General features: G+C 41.7%; 2 protein-coding genes across 2 annotated transcripts in view; one reads left to right on the plus strand and one right to left on the minus strand.

Moving 5' to 3' along the window:
• Positions 1–7,523, minus strand: part of SLC10A1 (solute carrier family 10 member 1) — a 60,477-nt gene extending 52,954 nt beyond the window's left edge. The window contains exon 1 of the mRNA XM_043984256.1: positions 7,383–7,523. The gene's annotated coding sequence lies outside the window, so the exon portion shown is untranslated. The remainder of the gene's footprint in view (positions 1–7,382) is intronic.
• A 3,035-nt stretch (positions 7,524–10,558) lies between these two features.
• LOC122738677 (fibrous sheath CABYR-binding protein-like) lies at positions 10,559–14,116 on the plus strand. The gene is made up of 8 exons (XM_043980643.1): positions 10,559–10,922; positions 11,028–11,624; positions 11,781–11,884; positions 12,131–12,182; positions 12,282–12,449; positions 12,570–13,114; positions 13,196–13,837; positions 13,916–14,116. Exons 1-8 carry the CDS (start codon positions 10,559–10,561, stop codon positions 14,114–14,116), a joined length of 2,673 nt encoding a protein of 890 aa, XP_043836578.1.
• The last annotated feature ends 9,914 nt before the right edge of the window (positions 14,117–24,030 follow it).

Below are 24,030 nucleotides of genomic sequence, written 5' to 3' on the forward strand. Positions count from 1 at the left end.
AATTCCCCAAACACAGTACTTTATTGGCTACCCTTCCAGTCTTTGTTCATAGATAGTACTGGTCTCGTCTGGTTAAAAGCTGACATAAAACCCTGCCTTCAGTGATTAGGAAGCAATTCTAGAATCCCTTACAGTCTAGTCTAGTCTATTCTATTTAAAAGAAACAAATCTGATATAAACCTTAATCCTACTTTGGGGGCAGTCATACATCATTTTTTGAGGAAGGAAATTGTCATTTATAATTACTGCACTGTCTTGACTATTGAGTAGTCCTGGTCTGGTCTGACTTAATTCTTGAATGTTCAGACAGAATACATGTAATTAATTAAATTAATTAGATTAATTGAAATTGATATACATCTAGTTTCTTTCGAAATTCAAATCCTGAAAATTCTTTAAGTTAAGTTGAAACTTTGCATTCAAAATAGATCTTTGTGTCTGTGGTTACTGAAGTTCTCATGCTGACTTTACCTTCCTGCAAAAGAGACTTCCACTGACCCTTTAAACTTTTAGGGGGAGATACGTTTCAAGAACTGAAAGGAAAAGACTGGGGAGTTTTACTATTCCTTATGTTCCTAATTCTAGTCAAGTTGGGAGCGTAAAGGGAGAAAAAAAATTAGATAAGAGAAAGGTTTCTCCTTTGCAGAAATTAATTGAAAGGAAATCTATTTACCATACGTTAAATATTAATGAAAATGTGGTTTGACAACTCTGAAGTATCCTAATGGGTGTCTAGGTGGCACCATAGTACATAGAGCTCTGGGCCTGCAGTCAGTAAGACCTGAGTTTAAAGTCAAATGAAGACTTATTTGCTGTGTGACTCTTGGCAATTCACTTAACCTCTATCTGCCTCAGTTTATTTATCTATAAAATGGGGGTGATAATAGCCCCTACCTTCCAGGGTTGTTGTGAGTTTCAAATGAGATAATAATCATAAAGCACATCGCGCAGTGCTGGGAAATAGCAAGCTATGGGGTACTGGGTATAGTCAGAAGGACTAGTGCCTCTGTGTGTAGGACTGCCAAGATCTTTTTCAGGGCTGCTTTCACCTTTGAATGTCTACCTGATCTACCTAACTCTCACCTGTGGCTCCAAGAAGCCAGTGGCCACACCTCGGTAAACAGTTTTGGAAGACAGGCAAAAGCAGGTTATGGGTAACCAAGGGGTCTCAAACCCATTGGTGAGTTGGGGGATTGTCTACCCCAAGCATGTGAAGATATCTCCTGGTAGAATGGGCAGATGAAAACAATTTGTTCCAATAGCTGTGAGGGTTCCTGAAGCAGGTCCTGTGGAGCGCTTAGAGCTTAGTTAGACATAGAAGATGCCAAGGTCAACCACTGCATTCTGAGCCATCACCAGTCATCTTGACTCTGTCTTGCCACTGACTATGATGACTCTGGAAGAGAGAGTGAGGCCAATCACTTTGGTTTTTTTGTTTTTGTTTTTTTTGCAAGGCAATGAGGGTTAAGTGACTTGCCCAGGGTCACACAGCTAGTTAAGTGTCAAGTGTCTGAGGCCAGATTTGAACTCAGGGAGTCCTGAATCCAGGGCTGGTGCTTTATCCACTGTGCCACCTAGCTGCCTCAAGGCCAATCACTTTGTGCAACTCTGCCTCACTTAAATCCAATTTATGCACAAATCAAAAGACATCATCCACATCACTTTATCATTTTTACCTATCTCAAAGTCCTGTGAGGGGCAGCTAGGTGGCGCAGTGGATAGAGCACCTGCCTTGGATTCAGGAGTACCTGAGTTCAAATCCAGCCTTGGACACCTAACACTTACTAGCTGTGTGACCCTGGGCAAGTCACTTAACCCCGATTGCCTCACTTTAAAGAGAAAAAAAGTAACATCAAAGTCCTGTGGCAACTGGCAAGTGACAATGGAGCAGGTGTTGATACATTGGGGGCTGTAGTCACAATTCTGCATATAGGTGGCCTAGGCCTTAGGGTCATCTTCTCACTAGAAGCAGTAGTGGAATTTGGCAACCCCACCTAGGTGTCTCAGCAGCCTTTTAAGAACTGCACTGCTCACTCCCTGGTATTGAGGACAGGGCTAGAAAAGGTGCCCTAAAAATTGTCAGCTTACCCAACTCATGCCTGATTACCAAGGCAGGCAGGGATCCCACCTTGAGGTCAAAACACCAAAAAAAATGTACAAAAAATTCTGTATTCACCATTGGTACATGGAATGTACACACATTCATAGACAACAAAAAATCCAGTAGACCTGAAAGACAGCTTTTGTTGTAAGAGAACTCAGCAGGTATCACATTCAAATAGTGGCTCTGAGTGAGACAAAACAAGGTTGGCAAATGAAGGCCAGCTTACTGAAGTAGAGCTGGAGCCACATTTTTCTGGAGAGGCCACAGTGAAGGGGAGTGCCATGAGCACAGGTTTTGACATCCATTTTTTTTGTTTGCGGGGCAGTGGGGGTTAAGTGACTTGCCCAGGGTCACACAGCTAGTAAGTGTTAAGTGTCTGAGGCTGGATTTGAACTCAGGTACTCCTGAATCCAGGGCCGGTGCTTTATCCACTGTGCCACCTAGCTGCCCCCAGAACAGGTTTTGAAATAAAAATTAATCTAGTCAACAAGCCCATGTGCCTACCAAAAAGAGTGAATGACAGGCTCATGACAATGTGAAAACACCATACCATTATCATGGCACATGCTCCCACCATGATGAACCCTGATAAGGTCAAAGAAAAATTTTATGAAGACCTGGAGACTCTTATCATCAATGTGCCAAAAGAGGACAAGCTTATCATTCTGGGTGGTAGGCTCAGACCACCAGACCTAGCAGAGAGTCCTTGGGAGGAATGGAGGTGGAAACAGCAACAGCAATGGTAACTTACTACTGAAGACTTGTGCATCTTATGACCTTCTCAACACCAACACTGTCTTCTGTTTACCTAAACGCAATAAAATTTCATAGATGCACCCTCACAGCAAACATTGGCATTTAAAAACTATGTGATTGGGGGGTAGCTAGATGGCACAGTGGGAAAAGCATGGACTCTGGATTAGGGAGAACCTGAGTTCAAATCCAGCCTCAAACACTTGACACTTACCAGCTGTGTGACCCTGGGCAAGTCACTTAACCCTCTTTGCCCGGCAAAAACAAAAACAACAACAACAAAAAACCCCACAAACAAATAAAGACTATGTGATTGTAAGGAGAAGAGATAGACAGGATGTGAGAGTGATGAAGGCGATGTGTGGCACAGGGTGCTGGATATATCGCAGACATCCTCTCCAAGTTCAAATTCAAATTCAAATTCAACAAAAGCAGAAGCCCCATGGCAAAATGACTACCAGGAGACTTAATGTGAACAGGGTAGAGTGCTTCTCTGAGTAGGAACAGTTCGTTGCTAATTTGGAGGGAAAGTTGAGCAACAGTGGAACAGAAAAGGAGAGGGCAGCTTTCAGAGATCTGGTGTACAGCACTGCATTTGCTCATCTGGGTTAGAACACTTGCAAATATCAAGACTGATTTGATGAACATTATGGGAAAATTCAGAAGCTGCTAAGTGAAAAATGAAAATTTCACAAGGCTTATCAGCAGAATAGTTCACCCATCTCTAAGAAGGCAGCATTTAACTCCATCAAAAGTAAAGTATAAGCAAAGCTTAGAGAAATGCAGGATTCTTGGCTCAGTAAAAAGGCAGATGAAATTCAGTTTTATACTGATAGTAACAATCCAAAGCACTTTTATGTTGCCCTGAAGGCTATTGATGGGCTAAAAACATATGGTCCATCTCAACTACTCAGTGCTGATGGAGCCACATTAATTAATGATAAGGAAAGATGGGCTTGTAAAGAAATAATTGTTATTTGAGGTTTTTATGACCCCATCTTTTGGCTAGAATTTGGAGAAGAAAAAAAAAAACCCTGGTGCACACTGGCCTGGGGCTCTGCAAACTGCACGGTGCTCCACCCACTGGTTGTAGCCATTACCATGGCAGTGGCACCTCACATCATCACCACTCTCTGACACCTACATGGGTCTGGCAAAATTATAATGATTGGAAGCCTAGTGAGGGCAGTCAGAGTGGCCAGCCAATGGGGCTGTGTGTGGTCAGCCTGGGGTCTGCTAGGAAGAAGGGAGGTTTTTTCCGACATTCTAGCTTGAAGCTAGAAGGCGACAGGATGCTGCTGTGTATTCTCAGCTGATTCCTGGGCAGTGGTGTTGTTCAGGTTGTATAATTTCCCTTTCCCCATTTTATTTCCTTTCCCTTAATCCTACTGATCCTGTTTGTGTTTTTTTAAGTTCATTCTTGTTAAATAAATCCTGCTCTGTTTTGAGGGAGGCTGTCAGTCTCCTTCCTTGCCCCAATATTGTGGCAAGCCACCTAGCTAACATTCCCCAATTAAAAATTGGACCCTACAGGCTGAATACTACAGAATTGACAGAATATCATCAATCAATGCTGAAGCCATTGACTGTTTACCTCAGGTTGAAGTCAATCCCTTTCTAGATATATTTCCAACTGAAGAAGAGGTTTTGATTGCCATTAGACTCCTCTCATGTGGCAAAGCACCTGGTACTGATTCTAACTGAGATTTACAAGGTGGTGGGTCCATGGCTTATACAAAAGCTGACTGAAATTTTCTGGATTATATGACTCCATTGTCCATCTCTATAAAGGTAAAGGAAATAGATTGTTCTGTGACAATCACAGTAGGGGTTCTCTCTTTTAGTCATTGATGGCAAGATTCTTGCCAGAGTGTTCCTTAGCTGATCCTTCACCTGAAAGATGGTCATCTACCTGAGAGCCAGCGTGGCTTCAGAAAGTGCCAAGGAATGGTCAACACGGTGTTTGCTGCCTGACAACTCCAGGAGAAATGCCAAGAGCAGAACAAAAGAAGTCTGTCTGCAATATTTGTAGATCTGACCAAGGCCTTTGATACTATCGGTCATGAGGGCTTATGTAAAATTATGTCAAAATTTGGTTGCCCAGAGAAGTTCGCCAGTATTATACATCAATTTCATGACAGCATGTTTGCCTGGGTTCTGGATAATGCATGATGCCCTCAAGCTTTCCCAGTCACCAATGGAGTGAAATGGGGCTATGTGCTTACTCTCATGCTTTTTAGCATGATGTTTTCTTCCATGTTGTTAAATACCTTCAATGAGAAGTACACGACATCAAGGGCAACTACTGCACTGATGGTAAATTATTCAGATTGAAAAGGCTACAAACCAAGACTAAAGTGGAAGGGAGTATTGGTATGTGATATTTTGTTTGCAGATTGTGCACTCAATGTAGCCTCTGAAGCTGAGATGCAACAAAGTATGGATCAATTGAATTCTTTGCTACTCATGCTAATTTTGGCCTAACGACACCAAAAAAACCACAGGTTCTCCATCACCCCGTACCACACCACCCATCCATGGAACTACTGGTTACAGCAAATGTAGAAGTTTTGAGTACTATGGATAAGTTCACTTACCTTGGCAGGATACTTTCCAGGGATGTACATATTCATAATGAGGTTGATGCATGTATTGCCAGAGCTAGCTCAGCATTTGGAAGACTCCAAAGGAAAGTGTGGAAAAGAAGAGGTATTAAACTGACTACCAAACTGAAGGCCTACAGAGCCATTATGCTGACCTCATTATTGTATGACTATGAAACCTGGACAGGATACCAGCATCATTCCAGAAAACGGAACCACTTATTTTTGAATCACCTTAGGAAGATTCTGAAGATCATCTGGCCAGATAAAATGACAGACACTGAGGTCCTTTCTTCAACTAAACTACCAGGCATTTAAACTTTACTTCAGAGAGTGTGTAACTCTAATGGGATAGCTACATTGTTCAAATGCCAAACAATAAGCTTGTGGAAAACTCACACAGGGCAAGTGCTCACACGGTAGTCAGAAAAAGAGATACAAGAACACCCTCAAAGGCTTCTCTTTAAGAATTTTGGAACTGATTGCATGACATGGGAGATACTGGCACAGGACTGCCCAGAATGGCATGCCCTCATCAGAGAAAGTGTTATGCTCTATTTGTTTTTGTTTTTGTTTTTGTTTTAGTGAGGCAATTGGGGTTAAGTGACTTGCCTAGGGTCACACAGCTAGTAAGTGTTAAGTGTCTGAGGTCAGATTTGAACTCAGGTCCTCCTGACTCCAGGGCCAGTGTTCTATCCACTGCGCCACCTAGCTGCCCCCCAAAAAGAAAGAAAATAAGTGATAGAGTGGGAATGACAGAGGAGGCAATTTGATAGAGTATTTGGGATGGAATAGGTCACTTGAGCAAGCGGAGGGGTTAGTCTTGTTAAGGAGTAAAGCCACCTCATCATGTGAGATGAAAATGAAAAGGAGATAGTGGCAGAAAGCGTTTGACTAACAGGAGATGAAGAAGAGAAGAGGAAGCTCAGGGAGAATGGCCTTAATTTTTTTTTTCTGTAAAATGAGGCAAGGTTCTCAGCTTAGAGATGGGAGAAGGAAGCATGGGAAGTTTGAGAAGGGATGAAAAGGTTTGGAAGAGCTTTAGAGAGTGGGATAGTGAGTTGATAAAGCAGATATACTAGTATTGCCTAGCAGCAATATAATGTATATTGTCTGACCACCGATTCTGTAAATTGTGAAACTGCATTTGGAATAGTATGTATTAATGTTATATCTTTGAAGTAACTTAGTTTTAAATAAATATTTAATATATTCAGGGTAGCTGTGAGCAGTGTTTTTTGTTTTGAGTGAATTATTGTGTCTACAACAATTGAGGTTGTACAAACACAAATTTGTAGTGGACCCAGTCAGAACAGTTTTGTCTGATTTTCTCTACCTTCATTTTGCTGTATGTGTGTGGGAATGAAGGTGAAAATGGTAGGAGTGATCCAAGGCTAAGGCTTGGCTTAGCATAATCAGTGAAATAAAAATGGGGCCAGGGATTTAAAAGAGGAGGACGTTATAGAGTTGAATTGGTTCATCAACTGGGTCAAGACAAAGAAAAGAGGGGAGAAGTGGCAAGTGTAGGGAGGATGGCCTAAGAGAGAATTGAGGGGTCAAGGGATTGGAGGTCTCTGTATAGACGGAGAGTAGGTTTTTATAAGGAAAGGCAGGAAAGATGAAAAAACCAACAGAATATTGTCAGATTTAACACTGGAGCTTTTACAAAGGAATATTTACTTCTAAAGGTATTATCGCAAATATACAAACTTAATTCTTCAACAAGTAGGAGGCATAATTCCTCTCTCACCTTTTAACACTTCATTCTCTGGGAAGTAGAAGAGGAACAAGTTCATAATGTAGTTCAGTTCCCATTCAGCACAACCCCAGTTCCAAGCCTAGACCCCCGCCCTTAGCTGAAGTTCCAGTCACCCTGGCTTCTCAGGGCTTCCATCCTAGGATAACTGGGTACATCATCCTACCTGAAATCCTGACTCCAAGATCATTGTGGCTTGAACTCCCAGTCCATGAGGATTACTCCCAGCACCTGAAACTGAGGATAAACAACACAAAGCAGAAACAAACACCACTTGGCCCATTTCTCAGAACTGGGATAAAAAAAGAAGGGTAGGCAAATCCCTTCCCTCTCATCAGTTCTTGTATCACTGCTGGACAAGCAGGTAGGATTTGCAGAAGAGTCAACAGCTCAGTTGCTAATTTTAAAGATGCAGGCAGCCAAGCCAAGTAGGTTACCTCTCTATCCAAGTGGCAGGAAATACAAACTAAGCAAACTGGGCATGCTCAATAGGCCCTTCAAGGACATTTCCCCTGTTAGACCTGCAAATGCCCAGAAAAGCCTAGGTTACATGGATATGAGGATTTTGGAATTCTTGAAAATAGAGATGGTACATTTATAATTAATAACAAGATCAAGGGTGTGCCCATCATTGTGTGAGGCCGATGTGGGTGATGGAGTAGTTCATGGGAAGTGAGTAGGTTGAGGAAGAAGTGGTTTGGGTGTTTGAGAAGTCAGTATGTATGTTGAGGTCTCCTAGTATGATGGCAGGAGTTGAGGATAAATTGTGAACTATGCACTAAACTCATTGAGGAAGGCAGGGGAGTGATTTGGGAGTCTGTACAGCTACCAAGTATATTTATAGCTAACAGCTGAGAATTTGCCTGTAAATTTGGCTGCCCAAGCCTCTACTGGAGGCAAAATTTAAACCAACCAGAAGAGAGGTATATGTGTGTGCCTCCCTTTTTTTTTTGGTTGTTGCTGGTATGAGGGCGTGGGACACATTCATTCACTTTTTGAGAGCCTCCTCCAGGTCATGTTCACTCACCATGGGTGTCCCACAGAGCTCTGAGGCTCTGGGACCTTGTCTCTCCCAATACTACTTCACTTGGTGATCTCAACACCTATAGATTTAATTATCACCTCTTTGCTGATAATTCTCAAATCTGCCCATCTTTCCCTAACATCTCAGCCGTCCTCCAATCTTGCATCTCCAACTGCCTTTCAGACATCTCCAACTGGATAGATACCTTAAACAGAACCAAAAACAGAACTCATTATCTTTTCCCTTAAATCCTCCTCCCCTCCCTATTCTCTATCGCTGTAAAGGCTCTCAGCCCAGGAATCATCATTGTCTCTCCCTCACCATATCCAAGCTTTTGAAAAGACCCGTCGGTTTCACCTTTGTAAACCTCTCTGGATTACACCCCCCTCCTCTCCTCTGATACTGCCCTCATCACCTCACACCTGAATTATTATTACAGTCACCTCCTAGTGGGTCTGCCTGCCTCAAGTCTCTCCCTACTCCAATCCATCCTCCATTTAGTCTTCAAAGTGATTTTCCTAAAGTACAGGTTTGACTAATCACCTCCCTTCTCAATAAACTACAGTGGTTCCCTATCAACTCCAGGATTAAATACAAAATGCTCTTTTTGGTATTCGAAGCTCTTTATAGCCTAGCCCCATCCTATCTTTCCAGTATTCTCATACCTTACTTCTCCCATGTCCTTTTCAAGAACTGGCCTTCTTGCTCTTCCATGAACAAGAGCCTCCAGCTCTTGACTCCAGGCATTTTTTCTGGCTTTCTCCCCCATACCTGGAATGCTCTCCCTTATCTGTGCCTACTGATTTCCATGGCTTCCTTTAAGCCTCAACTAAAATTATATTTTCTACAGGAAGCCTTTCTCAACCTCTAGTTCTAGATCTAGTGCTTTCCCTCAGTTAATTAACTATTTATCCTTGCACATATTGCATATATTTGCCTGTTGTCTCCTCCATTAGACTGTGAGTTCCTTGAGGGCAGGGACTCTTGCCTCCTTTCCTATCCTCAGCACTTAGGACAGTATCTGGCACATAGTAGAGGCTTAATAAATGTTTCGATCCATTGGGACAGTTCTAGGAGGCACATAGGAAAGAGTGACCCTTCATGGTGCAGCATTGGGGTTCTAAAACTCCAGCTCCATTGTAGTGTTGGCTCTCTAACTGGGGCTTTCAGGTTGCCTAAGTATGAAACAACCTTGCCCAGAAGCAGGGAATTTCCATCAGTTGAATCAACTCATAAATTCCTGTTGAATATCCTTACTTTGACTAACTTTGTTACTTTGTTAACTTTTGAATGATCTATGAGTGTTTTAATCTCATTGTCATACTTAACTTAAATTATCAGGGGACTAGCCTACTCTAAAACATGTTGTTTTTGAAATTATTTTTTAAGGCCTGTGCAAAGGTGTGGTTGTTTTGTGTTTTGTTTTGTTTTCCCCTCAGAGGCAATTTCCTCTTATTGAGAAGAAAATCCAGTGACCATTTCAATAAATGGATTCAGTTTCACTTATTATCATCTCAAATAATTCCTATCTATACTCCTCATTTGGAACTGTTTTATAAAGTGGTACATAAGTATAAATGAATATTACCATTTGACCTAGCAACCAAATATAGCACACATTTTTCTACACAGAGAGTCAAATGTTGTGTACTCTGAGTTAAAAATACATAACAAAAAACCCCACACTCACTTTTGGGCCATAGACTATAGAACTCTTGAGTTATTTAACTTGTTTTTCTCTTCCTCAAACATACATTGATAAAAATATTCTCAAATATATGTTTTCAAAGAGCTTTTTTTCTTCCAGAGAACAGATTGTAGAATTCCATTGAATCTACTCAACACAACTGTCTTCAGTAGTGTGAACAAGAAAAGATACTGGATTGAACTCTTAGAATTTTCTTCCCCAACAAACTAAAAATGTCAGAATTGAAGATTCCTCTTGGAAGAGAATGCTGTATTTTACTGCTTGATTCCTTTCAGACTTAGTATGTAAGCAGCTAGCAGTTAATGCTTATGAATTTATATTAAGGTAATGAGAACCTGAGAATACTATGGAACCCTGTAGGTAGACATAACAGTGATGTCATAGACCCTTGAGGGAAACTTCTAGAAGTGACTCTGTTCATAACAGAGATTAAACCAGAAAGAGGCTTATTGAATAAAGTGGGATCCAACAAGAATGTAAGACAGAGTGCAATCACTTGTGATCAATCCATCACAAAGGAAATCAAAGGCTTAACAACCCAAAACTTTGGAGAAATTTGACAATAAGTAGCCTAAGGAATAATACCAAATTGAAATCACCAACCGTGGCAATGGAAGAAAGTAATGAACGTGATCAACCTGTTTCAGCAGGGAGGCAAGAAATGAGAAAAAGAAGGAAACCTTCTCAACCAATGGTAGACAAATCCCAGCAAACAGATGTCACTGAGAAAAAGAAACACCTGACAGGTTCACAACAGGCACCAAAAGCTGTCCTTAGCCATAGTAATATACATGAAAGCAAAGCAAAGCATTCTAAAGAATGTGATAAAATGAGATTATCTTCTCAGCTTCAACAAACCTGGCAGAGGAGAAAACATGGACAAGAAGTAGCAGATAAATCCCAGCAGACAGAGGAAATTAAAACAGGGGGGAAAAAAGTAAAAGGAAGGAAGGCAGAAATTCTGCCACCACAAGCTAAGCTTGAGGAACCTAAGGAATCAAGTGGGGGAGGAGAAATGAAGTCTGGTGAACCACTTGGAGAAGCCTTAGTTGATGTTGGAGGGGCACCTCCTCTTGTCCCCGAATCTGAGAGTGAACAAATTGCTCATCCATCTAAAGAGCATGAAACTCCCTTAACCAGACACCCGAGCTATTCCTTGATAAACAGATCTCAGCAGACAAGTTGTACTGGAGATTGGGGTCTCATGGCCTACTATGGCCTTTGCAGAGAAATGGTGGACAAGCAGACTGGAATGAGTGACATAGAGCTAGTAGGATTTCCTGGTGCTAGTAGCAAAAAAGATTCATCATCTCAGCCAATGAAAGATACTGAGGAAACTAAAGTGACACCAAGGACATCCCGAGGAAGTTCTGCTGCTAGGAAAACTGTCCCTCCAGGAAGTGCAACTGTTAGTAAAACTTTCTCTCCCCCAGGAAGTGCCAAAAGCATCTCTGCCAAGGGAAGTACTGAAGCTTCTAGAAGATCTCTTTCTCCCCAGGCAAGTACTAGGGTTAGCAAAACTTACTTTACCCATGGAAGTGCTACTGCTAGCAAAATTTTTTCTCCCCCAGGAAGTGCCAAAGTCATCTCTGCCCAGGGAAGCACTGAAGCTGCTAGCAGAACTCCTTCTCCCAAGGCAAGCTCTAGGGCTAGCAAAACCATCTCTGCCCAGGGAAGTACTGAAGCTGCTAGCAAAACTCCTCCCAAGGCAAGCTCTAGGGCTAGCAAAACCATCTCTGCTCAGGGAAGTACTGAAGCTGCTAGCAAAACTCCTTCTCCCAAGGCAAGCTCTAGGGCTAGCAAAACCATCTCTGCCCAGGGAAGTACTGAAGCTGCTAGCAGAACTTTCTCTCCCCCAGTAAGTGCCAAAGTCATCTCTGCCCAGGGAAGTACTGAAGCTGCTAGCAGAACTCCTTCTCCCAAGGCAAGCTCTAGAGCTAGCAAAACATTCTCTGCCCAGGGAAGTACTGAAGCTGCTAGCAGAACTCTTTCTCCCCAGGCAAGTGCTAGAGCTAGCAAAACATCATCTGCCCAGGGAACTGCTACTGCTAGCAGAATCATCTCAGCCCAGGGAAGTACTGAAGCTGCTAGCAGAACTCTTTCTCCCCAGGCAAGTGCTAGAGCTAGCAAAACATTCTCTGCTCAAGGAAGCACTACTGCTAGTAAAACTTTCTCTCCCCAGGCTAGCAAAGCCTCATCTATCGAACCCCCTGAAAAATCTGGCTCTGATATAGGTCTGAAAAGTCCCAAAAAGGTTTCAATAGATGCTACCCCTGAAGTGCCACCCATTATAAAAAGGGAGGATGTTTCTATAGAAGAGATGGTTCATGAAGAACAGCCTACTCTTGGTGAACTTGAATCTTCTGACAGAGAGGGTCCTACTGATCTAGAGTCTCCTCCTGCTGATGCTGAAAAAGAATTTCCTCCTGAGGAAGAAGGTCCTCTTGAGGACATAGAGTCTCCTGTTGAAGTGGAGCCTTCTCCTATGGAAGAGGCTCTCCATGAGGAACCAGAGTCTCTTTCCACTGATATAGAACCTTCTCCCATGGAAGAAGGCCCTCTTGAGGAACTAGAGCCTCCTTCCATTGATAAAGAAACTTCTCCTATGGAAGAAGCTCCACTTGGTGAAGAACTTTCTCCCATGGAAGAAGCTCCTCTTGAGGAATTAGAGCCTTCTCCTGAGGAAGTAGAGACTGCCCCTGTGGAAGAAGCTCCTCTTGAGGAATTGGAGCCTTCTCCTGAGGAAGTAGAGGCTGCCCCTGTGGAAGAAGCTCCTCTTGAGGAATTAGAGCCTTCTCCTGAGGAAGTAGAGGCTGCCCCTGTGGAAGAAGCTCCTCTTGAGGAATTGGAGCCTTCTCCTGAGGAAGTAGAGGCTGCCCCTGTGGAAGAAGCTCCTCTTGAGGAACTGGAGCCTTCTCCTGAAGAAGGAGAGGCTGCCCCTGTGGAGGAAGCTCCTCTTGAGGAACTGGAGCCTTCTCCTGAAGAAGGAGAGGCTGCCCCTGTGGAGGAAGCTCCTCTTGAGGAACTGGAGCCTTCTCCTGAAGAAGGAGAGGCTGCCCCTGTGGAGGAAGCTCCTCTTGAGGAACTGGAGCCTTCTCCTGAAGAAGGAGAGGCTGCCCCTGTGGAGGAAGCTCCTCTTGAGGAACTGGAGCCTTCTCCTGAGGAAGTAGAGGCTGCCCCTGTGGAGGAAGCTCCTCTTGAGGAATTGGAGCCTTCTCCTGAGGAAGTAGAGGCTGCCCCTGTGGAGGAAGCTCCTCTTGAGGAATTGGAGCCTTCTCCTGAGGAAGTAGAGGCTGCCCCTGTGGAAGAAGCTCCTCTTGAGGAATTGGAGCCTTCTCCTGAGGAAGTAGAGGCTGCCCCTGTGGAGGAAGCTCCTCTTGAGGAATTGGAGCCTCCTCCTGAGGAAGTAGAGGCTGCCCCTGTGGAGGAAGCTCCTCTTGAGGAATTGGAGCCTCCTCCTGAAGAAGTAGAGGCTGCCCCTGTGGAGGAAGCTCCTCTTGAGGAATTGGAGCCTCCTCCTGAGGAAGTAGAGGCTGCCCCTGTGGAGGAAGCTCCTCTTGAGGAATTGGAGCCTCCTTCTGAAGAAGGAGAGGCTGCCCCTGTGGAGGAAGCTCCTCTTGAGGAATTGGAGCCTCCTCCTGAAGAAGTAGAGGCTGCCCCTGTGGAGGAAGCTCCTCTTGAGGAATTGGAGCCTCCTCCTGAGGAAGTAGAGGCTGCTCCTGTGGAGGAAGCTCCTCTTGAGGAATTGGAGCCTTCTCCTGAGGAAGTAGAGGCTGCCCCTGAGGAGGAAGTTCCTGTCCCTGAAGAAGCTCCTCTTGAAGAACCTCCTATTGAAGCAGAAGCTGCCCCTGAGGAAGAAACCCCTCTTGAAGAAACAGGGTCTTCTCCTGTTCCCATAGAGAATCCCTCTGAGGAAGAAGCTCTTCTAAATGAACCTGAACTTGAGCCTCCTCCTGCTGAAACAGAGAATGCTCCTGTAGAAGAAACACCTCTAGATGAACTAGAGCAGCCCCCTGCTAAAATGGATAGTACTGTTATGGAAGAAGTCCCTTCTGATTTACCGCCTTCTCCTCCTGTGGACCAAGAGGATTCTACTGAAATAGAGGTTCCTCCAAAAGAACCAGAGTCTACTCCTGTGGAACCAGAAGCTCCTGAAGCAGATGAGTAAGGAAGAGTCCCCAAGAAGGAAGCACAGCACCACGTTAAAATTTAAGCACGTCTCAGCAAAGGGTAGGGCTCTGCAAGTAGCAAGGGGAACTGTCAAAGGAAAAGGAAACATCACAATTGGAGTACATATTGGAAAAATGAATAATAAAAAAGGAAAGCGGTTTAAAATTTCTTGTGTTATTGCCGCTAAAAATAGGTTTAGAGTATGAAAAAGACCTATTTTTAAAAAGAATCACATATATGTTGGAAGTCATTATTCAAAATGTCCTTTAAAAAGTGAGCCCTTTCTAGGACAGTGCCATGCTCATAGTAGGTTGCTTAATAAATATTTGTTTAATTAAATTTGTCACATTCAATTGGAAAGGCTATATTTAGCAATATGAGTTCATCCAGGCTTTCTTTGAGTTTGTTTTGATATTATGCAAAGCAGGAAGGATATTGCTTTTTAATAGATACTGGTTTTAGAAATTATACCCTCTTCTGAAAACCTTTCACCATTCCTTATAATTTTCATTTTCACATTTAAAGTTCATCACACTTTTTATTCTCCTTCCATCTGTCTGTCTTACAAGTTGGATATTTCTTTATTCTGTCTTCATCACAACTTCTATACTTGCGCAGTTTGCACTTGAAATTGTGACTAGGGACAAAACTTTAATTTGAGGATAAAGAGGGAAATTATAATAAGTTATCCAGAGGTCAGACATCCTTTTAGAAGTTGGTTGGTTTGTTTTTAAAGAATACTTTGTGCGTGAATTTTTTTGCATCTCCTCATAGAATATAACAAAGTTTTGACATAGCTGCTTTTTAAAGGTTTTTTTTTTATAATGCACTCTGTGAACACAAGGAACAAATAAGAATAAAATAGAATTATTTAAGTTTCTAAATATTTTAACTAAGGTTCTATAGGTTCTTGGCATGGTCTATGTGGGTATAAATGATGTTACAAAATAGGTTCAAGAGTACAAATATAGGTATCTTGACAGAAAACAAGTCTAAAACCTCTGAGAAAAAAGCAAAAGCTCCAGAATCTATCAGGTAACTGGACAATTGAGCAAAGAGGAAATTTTTATAGTTTCCTTAGCAATTGGGGCATCTCTTGGGTTTGATTGGCTATTAAAACTTTAAATGTGGCAGAACAGTTTTTAAAAGAAAAATTGGAAAACAGTTATGTAGAACTATACAGACAGATATGAATTCTTTGGAACACAGGATCTAGCCCTGCAAAAAGATCCAGGAGAGAATTTGATAGTGTGTTTAAAGAAAAGGCTGTGAGATTAAATTGATTCGCTATAATTTTTATTGGTCCTATTTACAATTTTTTTTATAACTGCCTAAGTCATGGTTCTTTGTCTCTGAACTTAATTTCAGAAATTTAGCTGGTCTGTAATGAAGTAAGTTTAGAAATTCAGTTCTCCTGCTAATCACTGTTCTATTCTTGCCTCAAAGAAATCTGTTGATCTTGCGGGATGGGGGTGGACACTGGGAGTCTGGTCTAGTATCTTTATACAACCAAGCTATCTTTCAAGGATGTCTGGTTTGCTATCCAAAGAAGTCTGATCCCCTATCTCTAACCTTGCAGGTGGACTCAAACTGAATGAACTTTTCTTAGTCACAGTAGTGAAGAAGGGGGTTGTTGCTAGCTCCTTATTCCCAATTTCCAGCAAATCATATTCTTCCCCCACACTTTAACTCTCTAATCGCATTGTCCTCACCCCAACAATGCTGCCAATTGTATTCTTTCCCCACCTACAAAGTCCTATGTTCTGTATTCCCTAAAAAACTATAAAAAGAGAGCTGTCCTTCTGCTCAGAGTCTAGGCTTAAAACTGAGGCAGCCATTGACCTGCATTATTACCAGGTCTGTTCAGTGATAATAAACTGTAATTTTGCTTAGAGAATACATGCCTCAGTCTACCTTTGTTGACTTTCACTCGTGACAGTTTGGTGATCGAAGTCATGTTTGAGGAAGGAATAACATCTTATCACCCTCATGAAAGAACTTGCTGAATGTTGTGAGGTTCCTAAACAATGAATTGGTTTATTAGGAAAACTTTATTGCCTCCAGTCCTTGATGAAGGGAGCAGGGGTAGAATTTTAAAGTCTTTATAGTATAAAAGTGTTTTGTGTGATGATTTCTGATTATGACAATTATGAGTAGTGTATTTCTAACTTACGACTGTAACCATCTTAGCCTCAACAGATCCCAGGCTTAAAGATTTAATTTTGCTCAGGGGTTAATATACAATATCTTGAGAGTTGGATGCCTGTTAGTCTGGAGATTGCTGCCAGTGTTTTCTAGGAGATTGGGGGGGGGGTGTAAATAATCATACCCACTATCCCTAGGATTATAAAATATAATTATTTTATTGATTTCTTATGCTTAATTTTTATACCAGGATGAGTTTCAATTTGAGAAGAAATCATGTGTGTGTCTGTGTCTGTGTCTGCGTGTTTTGGGGGGGACACCTGGCAGTCTTTTATGGCCAACTAATTTATTGCAACAACATGAGAATAATAACAAATAGTCCAGCCCTCAGCTATGATTAGTGAGACTTTGCTTTTTAAGGTAAAACCTTTTGGAACTGTGGATTTTCTTTTTGAGCTTTATTTTCAGGTTTGTTGTGTCCTTAAGCCAATATTTCCCTGCTTCAAGATGAATGCCGGGGCAGCTAGGTGGTACAGTGGATAAAGCACCGGCCCTGGATTCAGAAGGACCTGAGTTCAAATCTGGCCTCAGACACTTGACACTAGCTGTGTGACCCTGGGCAAGTCACTTAACCCTCATTGCCCCTCCAAAAAAAAAAAAGACGAATGCTAAGAGCTCAGTGGGAATGGCATCTATTCAATGCTACTAGTGGATGGAAATCTGTCCTTGGGAAATAAACTTGGGGGGTAGTGGGGTCCAATGAAACCATGAGAAGGCTAAGGTCAGACCCTCTTGACTCATTTTTCATACAAGAAGTTTTCCCACCTGGTTAATTCTGAGCCTAGCTGTCATACAGTTGGCTACTATGTAACTTTTTTTTTTCGGTCTCTAGTCATGTCTGACACTTTGTGACTCCTTTTGGGGATTTCTTTGGCAAAGATACTTGAATTGTTTGCCATTTCCTTCTTCAGCTCATTTTACACATGAGGAAACTGAGGCAAACAAGGTTAAGAGACTTGTCTAGAGGCACACAGCTGAGGCTACTCCAGACCCAGCATTTTATCCCTTGAGTGACCAAACTACCCCAAAGCAATTATGTAAGATCTATTATCAATCAATTATAGTTATTTTCATATCCTAAACAATTAAGTAGATGGGTCCTTGGGCTTGTCATCTGCCTACTAATAATTACACATTCATGTATAAAATAAGGTCCTTGAAATATCTCAAAACAAAATGGTGTTATGTTGAAAATTAATTACGGGGCAGCTAGGTGGTGTAGTAGATAGAGCACCAGCCCTGGATTCAGGAGTACCTGAGTTCAAATTTGGCCTCAGACACTTAACACTTACTAGCTGTGTGACCCTGGGCAAGTCACTTAACCCCAATTGCCTCACAAAAAAAAAAAGAAAAAGAAAATTAATTACTATGGAAATGTTTTAGGTAAGCATTATTAATTTATCAATATTATATACTAAAGGATTGACCACATGTCTCCCTGATTTCTCATGGTCCCAGGAAGAATGGTAGAGAAGCAGGGAAAGAGCTTCAGGATGCTAGTTAGTGTGAGCAGAAGACAAGCCCCCAAGAGACCCATGTGGTCTCCAGAGAAACAGCATGTGATCTCAGGGAAACCCAAGAGAAAGCACATGAGAGAGACAGAGACCTTGTGGCCCCAGAGAACCAAAAGAAAGATAACATGGCTGCCTGTCTGGGTTTTTTTATCCCTTTTCAATAAGAGGTAGGTTGTTACACGTCAAACAAATCTAATTGGTTAGCATTATTTATTGTTTTGGTTTTTTGGTGGGGCTATGGGGGTTAAGTGACTTGCCCAGGGTCACACAGCTAGTAAGTGTCAAGCATCTGAGGCCAGATTTGAACTCAGGTACTCCTGAATCCAGGGCCGGTGCTTTATCCACTGCGCCACCTAGCTGCCCCCTGGTTAGCATTATTTAAATCTAACTGGTTAACATGACTTGAAGGTGGTCTATATTAGAATAAACTCTAAGGGGGCAGCTAGGTGGCTTAGTGGATAAAGCAGCAGCCCTGGATTCAAGAGGACCTGAGTTCAAATCCAGCCTCAAATGCTTGACACTTACTAGCTGTGTTACCCTGGGCAAGTCACTTAATCCTCATTACCCCACAAATTTAAAAAAAAAGAATTAACTCTAGGGATGACATCAGGACACTCAACTCTTGGTAGGGAAAGTCCCCCTCCAAAGACCATTATCTAAATTATGGTATAATCCCATTAGTCCTTCAGCAATCTAGACAAAAGAATCTATCTCCATTCTTTTTGTTCCCTTAGGTTTGTCCCAGATGACATTTGATGAAGTCTCAAGGAGAACTGGACATTTTGGAGTGGGGGGGAGAAAGGATTGATCCTTGGGTCCCCCAAGAAATCAATTATTAATAATTATTTTCTCATAATGGGAATAATCAGTGATGCAGAAGATTCCAGGACAAAGATATAAATCCATTTAGTAAAGTTAAAATCAGGAACATTATCTACTTTGTTTTAAGGAAAAGAATTTCATTGCAATTAGTTATCTTAGAGGAGAGTAATTTATGGACTATGTTGTGTTGCCTCGAAGGGATGTCCAATTTTACTTGGACTCATTATTTAATTTGGGATTAACACCTATGTGTAGAGCATGTTCTGAAGTACAAATGTGTTTTATAATAGAAAAATCATATGTTCTTTGTTTACAATTTGGAATTACTTAGTTTATTTACACATCCCATCTCTGGACTTTTCTTACAATTGGAATGAAATGGACAACTTTGAACTACATTCATTTATATAATCAACATCATCTACTTACAATGAATGTTGCTACCTATGTTTTTGTGTAAGGATTGGATCCTTATCAGTCCCTTACTCCTCATAATGGGAAAATTGGAACAAAATAGAGTACTAAATAATTTGGAATTAATTAAAGTGGATAATTAATTGGAGTGGAAAATTTTGAGAAAGCAACAAGATCAGATAAATATATGTGTAATTTTAAAAGGCTTTCAGAGGGCAGCTAGGTGGCACAGTGGATAGAGCACCAGCCTTGGATTCAGGAGGACCTGAGTTCAAATCCAGCCTCGGACACTTTACACACTAGCTGTGTGACCCTGGGCAAGTCACTTAACCCCAATTGCCTCACAGAAAAAAAAAAAAAAAGAAAAGGCTTTCAGAGTTCTCCTTCTGTGATACTTTAAAATGTAAATTTTTTTTATTTCCCAGTCATTTGAATTTCATAAATATATCAATATAACAATTTGCTAACATATTACAGAGCAGTTATCAGTAATAAAACTGAAGTTTTTTTTTCTATGAGGCTTAAATCTAAAATATAGAATGAAATAAATGAAACCAGTTTTTAAAAGATTAGATAATGGAGTCAATGCCAGTTTTGAAAAGCACTCTTGAGCCAAAATTCACAGAAGAATGTGCTGAAATCATCTTCTAACCAAGAACGACTTGGAAGGTCAGAAGGAGGGAGCTGCTGTGCTGAGACAGGAGTTGAGCCCAACCCCACAGTCACCCTGACACAGATCCAGTCCCAGGAAGGCCTCACCAGAGAAGGAAACCCCCAGAGCCTCTGAATCAGCTGAAGCGCCAGTGTTGTCTGGAACTAAGATCACAGTTTGGTGAGAGGGCTGAGCCCTTGGCAAGGGGGAGACTACAGGGGTCTATGCTGGTGCTAAGGCAGAACTTGGATTTTACACCCCTGCTGGGAACCAGGAGGCAGTCTTGAGTAGCAGTGGCCCAGGTGGGAGAGAGGCACAGGCTCGCTGGAACTGACAACCACAACACACAAAGCTGGTTGATTAGCAAGTTGGTCTGGGGTCATCTAGGACCAGGGAACAGGCCAGGTGAGTGAAGAACCTGATCCTCCTTAATTCATACCACCTGGGACTCCTTAAGCTTGGGATATTGCAGCCTGGAAACAGTACCCCACTTTAAGGAGCTAAAAGTCAAGTAAAAGAAAGGCAAGATGAGCAGACAGAGAAAGGTGAGGACCATAGAAAGTTTCTTCAGTAACAAGGAAGACTTAGGGGCACCCTCAGAGGAAGATGTCAACATCAGGGCCCCTATATCTAAAGCTTCCAAGAAAAATATGAATTGGTCTCAGGCCATAGAGGTGCTCAAAAAGGACTTTGAAGATAAAGTTAGAGAGGTAGAGGAAAAAATGGAAAGAGAAATGAGGGTGATGCAGGAAAGACATGGGAAAAAAAGTCAACAGCTTGAAAAGCCAAATGGAAAAGCTCTCTGAAGAAAATAATTGCCTAAGAATTAGGATTGAACAAATGGAAGCCAGTGACTTGATGAGAAACCAAGACACAATAAAGCAAATCCAAATGAATAAAAAAATAGAGGGCAAGGTGAAATATCTTCTGGGAAAAACTGCTGACCTGAAAAATTGGTCCAGGAGAGATCATTTGAAAATTATTGGTCTACCTGAAAACCATGATCAAGGAAAGAGCTTAGACATCATCTTCCAAGATATTCTCAGGGAAAATTTCTCTGAAATTCTAGAAGCAGAAGCTAAAATAGAAATTGAAAGAATCCACCAAACACCTCCAGAAAGAGATCCCAAAAGGAAAACTCCTAGGAATATTATAGCCAAATTCCAGAGCTCTCAGGTCAAGAAGAAAATATTGCACACTACCAAAAAGAAAGAATTCAAGTATTGTGGAGCCCCAGTCAGGTTAGCACAGGATCTAGCAGCTTCTACATTAAAGGACTGGAGGGCATGGAATATGATATTCCAAAGGGCAAAGGAAATGGGATTACAGCCAAGAATCACCTACCCAGCAAAACTCAGCATAATCTTTCAGTGGAAAAAATGGGACTTTAATGAAAAAGAAGACTTTCAGATATTTGTGATGAAAAGACCTGAACTGAATGGCAAATTTGACTTTCAAATACAAGACCCTAGAGAACTATAAAAAATTGGAGTTGGGGGACATACCTGGGGTCGTACAGTGGGCCACTGTCTTGTGTCTGAGGCCGGGTTTTGGCTCTGATCCCCCTGGGTACAGGGGTGGTGCTTTGTCCACTGTGTCACCTAGCTGCCCCATGATGACATCCTTAGAGTTAAATTGAGGAGTGAGGCCAATGCACTGGGGGAAGGGGAAGGACAGAGGTGAAATCCTACATGAAAGAAACAGGAAAAGTCTTATGGAGTTGGGGAAGACATGGAAGAGGAGCAGGGCAGTAAATGAATTTTACACTTATCAGAAAAGACTCAGAGACCTTAAACTCATCAGAGTTTAAGAGAGGAGGGACTAACACACACACACCCAGCTGGGTGGAGTAATCTATTTAATCTGGGCAGTAAATGAGCCTAACACTCATCAGAATTGGCTCAAAGACCTCAATCTCATTAGAATTGGCTCAAGGAAGGAATAATGTACACACTCAATTTGGTGGTGTAATCCCTCTAACCCTGCAAGAAAATAGGAGGGGAGGGGGATAAAGAGAGAGGGGCAAAAGAAGAAAAAAAGTGGGGCAGGGGACAGACAGAAGCAAATCATTTTGTTTTGTTTTGGTTTTTTGGTGGGGCAATGGGGGTTAAGTGACTTGCCCAGGGTCACACAGCTAGTAAGTGTCAAGTGTCTGAGGCTGGATTTGAACTCAGGTCCTCCTGAATCCATAGCTGGTGCTTTATCCACTGCGCCACCTAGCTGCCCCCAGAAAATCGTTTTGAAGAGTGATAGGATCGGGGGCAGCTAGATGGCACAGTGGTTATGACAAACAGGATGATCCCAGAAAAACCTGGAAAGACTAATGAACATCTATGTATAGTAAAGTGAGCAGAGCTGGGAGGACATTGTGCATAGTGATAGCAGTATTGTTCAATGAGCAAATGTGAATATGTGAATGACTTAACTACTCTCAGCAATGCAATGATCTAAGACAATCCCAAGGAACTAATGAGGAAGCTTACTATTCACCCCCATAGAAAGAACTGATAAAAAGAACACTTGTGGATTGTACATATATAACCTGGTTGCAATCTTGTGGAAGGGGGAGGAAAGGGAGGGAGGGAAAAAATTCGGAACTCTTATGAAAATGAATGTTGAAAACTACCCTTACATGTAACTGGAAAAAATAAAATAAATATTTGTTGCTAAAAAAAAAGAAAGAAAAGAAAAAAAAGAAAAGCACTCTTAACCCTATCTTATATGTCTCCTTTGGTAAATATTAAATCTTTAACCATAAGGACTCATAAGTTGTATTATCATGGATTTTTAAAAAGATTCTTCAATCTGTTGTTGGCAGTATCTATATCAGGTAAAGGATTTTGATAAAAATAGAAACAGCAAAGGGTTTGTAAAAACTTAAATTTTCTGAAGTGTCAAATGAACTATGGGTTCCCAATTTGATGTTCCTTTTATAGCTCCATTGTTAATAAGGTCATAACCACAAGGCTTGAACTGGTTTCCACCATCTGAACAAATTTTTGGAGAAGTAAAATTTAGGAGGGTGTACTAAATTGTATTAAGATCTATTTTGCAAAAGTTTTTTTTTGGGGGGGGGGAAGAGGCAATTGGGGTTAAGTGACTTGCCCAGGGTCACACAGCTAGTAAGTGTCAAGTGTCTGAGGCCAGATTTGAACTCAGGTCCTCCTGACTCCAGGGCCGGTGCTCTATCCACTGTGCCACCTAGCTGCCCCTTTACAAAAGAGTTTACCAGAAACATCTAAGACTCTATAAGTGATAAGAAATCTAAGAAATCTGAAGAGGAGTCCTGTTCAGAGCTGCCTTGAGAACAAGATATTTCAGAATGTCTAAAAACAGATGTTTCTAGAGACCAGACAACTACATGGAATTTCTGAGATCTAGGATAAAATGTGCTGACTAAATGGACATTGGGAGCAAGTTACTGGGATACTATGTGATGTTTAAAATCTAAATTGTGGTCGCCAAAAATTAAAAGGCTTCAGTACCAGTCTTTGGGCATTAAACATTTATTAGAAGATACAGATATTTACAAAGAGTTCAGAAGGTTATGAAAAAGAAGTCCTACCTAGCCTAGAGTTCCAGCTTGGTTGGGTTCTTCCTGAAGTCCTCCTCCACAAGCCTACTTTAATCAGGAACTCCTTCCCCAGCCTGTTTTAATCAGCATTCCTCAGCAAGCTGTTTGTGGAAGCTTTTTTATAGATCTGGAACAGAGGCGGTCCTTATACACTGCTTCAAGGTGATTGGTTGGCATCGTCCAAATCCATTGTCTTTGAAGGTGTTCTCAAGTTGAGTTCACTGTCTAGTTTCTGAGAACAATACCTTCTTAAGGGATAGCCAGGTGTGATTACAATCCAATTAACTTGAATAGGCTTAATCAGCAGTCAATTACTCTCACTTGATTCAATCAGTCTTGATTAATCTCCAGGTGGGTCTTTGAGTATCTGCTAAATCCCATTATTTCATCACAACTAGAAGACTTGATGTTAATGTTCATGAAAATTATCATATTACTTTCTTTTTTTGTGTGTGAGGCAATTGGGGTTAAGTGACTTGCCCAGGGTCACACAGCCAGTAAGTGTTAAAGTGTCTGAGGCCAGATTTGAACTCAGGTCCTCCTGACTCCAGGGCCAGTGCTCTATCCACTTCGCCATCTAGCTGCCCCTATCATATTACTTTGACCTTGGGAGCCAAGATGGCAGAGAGAAGCCAGGAATTGCCTAAGCTCTTTCAGATTTCCCTCAGAAACAACATTAAATCAAGCCTTTAAACAGATTCTGCAGCTACAGAACCTACAAAAAGATGAAA

The sequence above is a fragment of the Dromiciops gliroides genome, chromosome 2, assembly GCF_019393635.1.
Source record: "Dromiciops gliroides isolate mDroGli1 chromosome 2, mDroGli1.pri, whole genome shotgun sequence".
In the NCBI taxonomy this organism is placed as follows: Eukaryota; Metazoa; Chordata; class Mammalia; order Microbiotheria; family Microbiotheriidae; genus Dromiciops; species Dromiciops gliroides.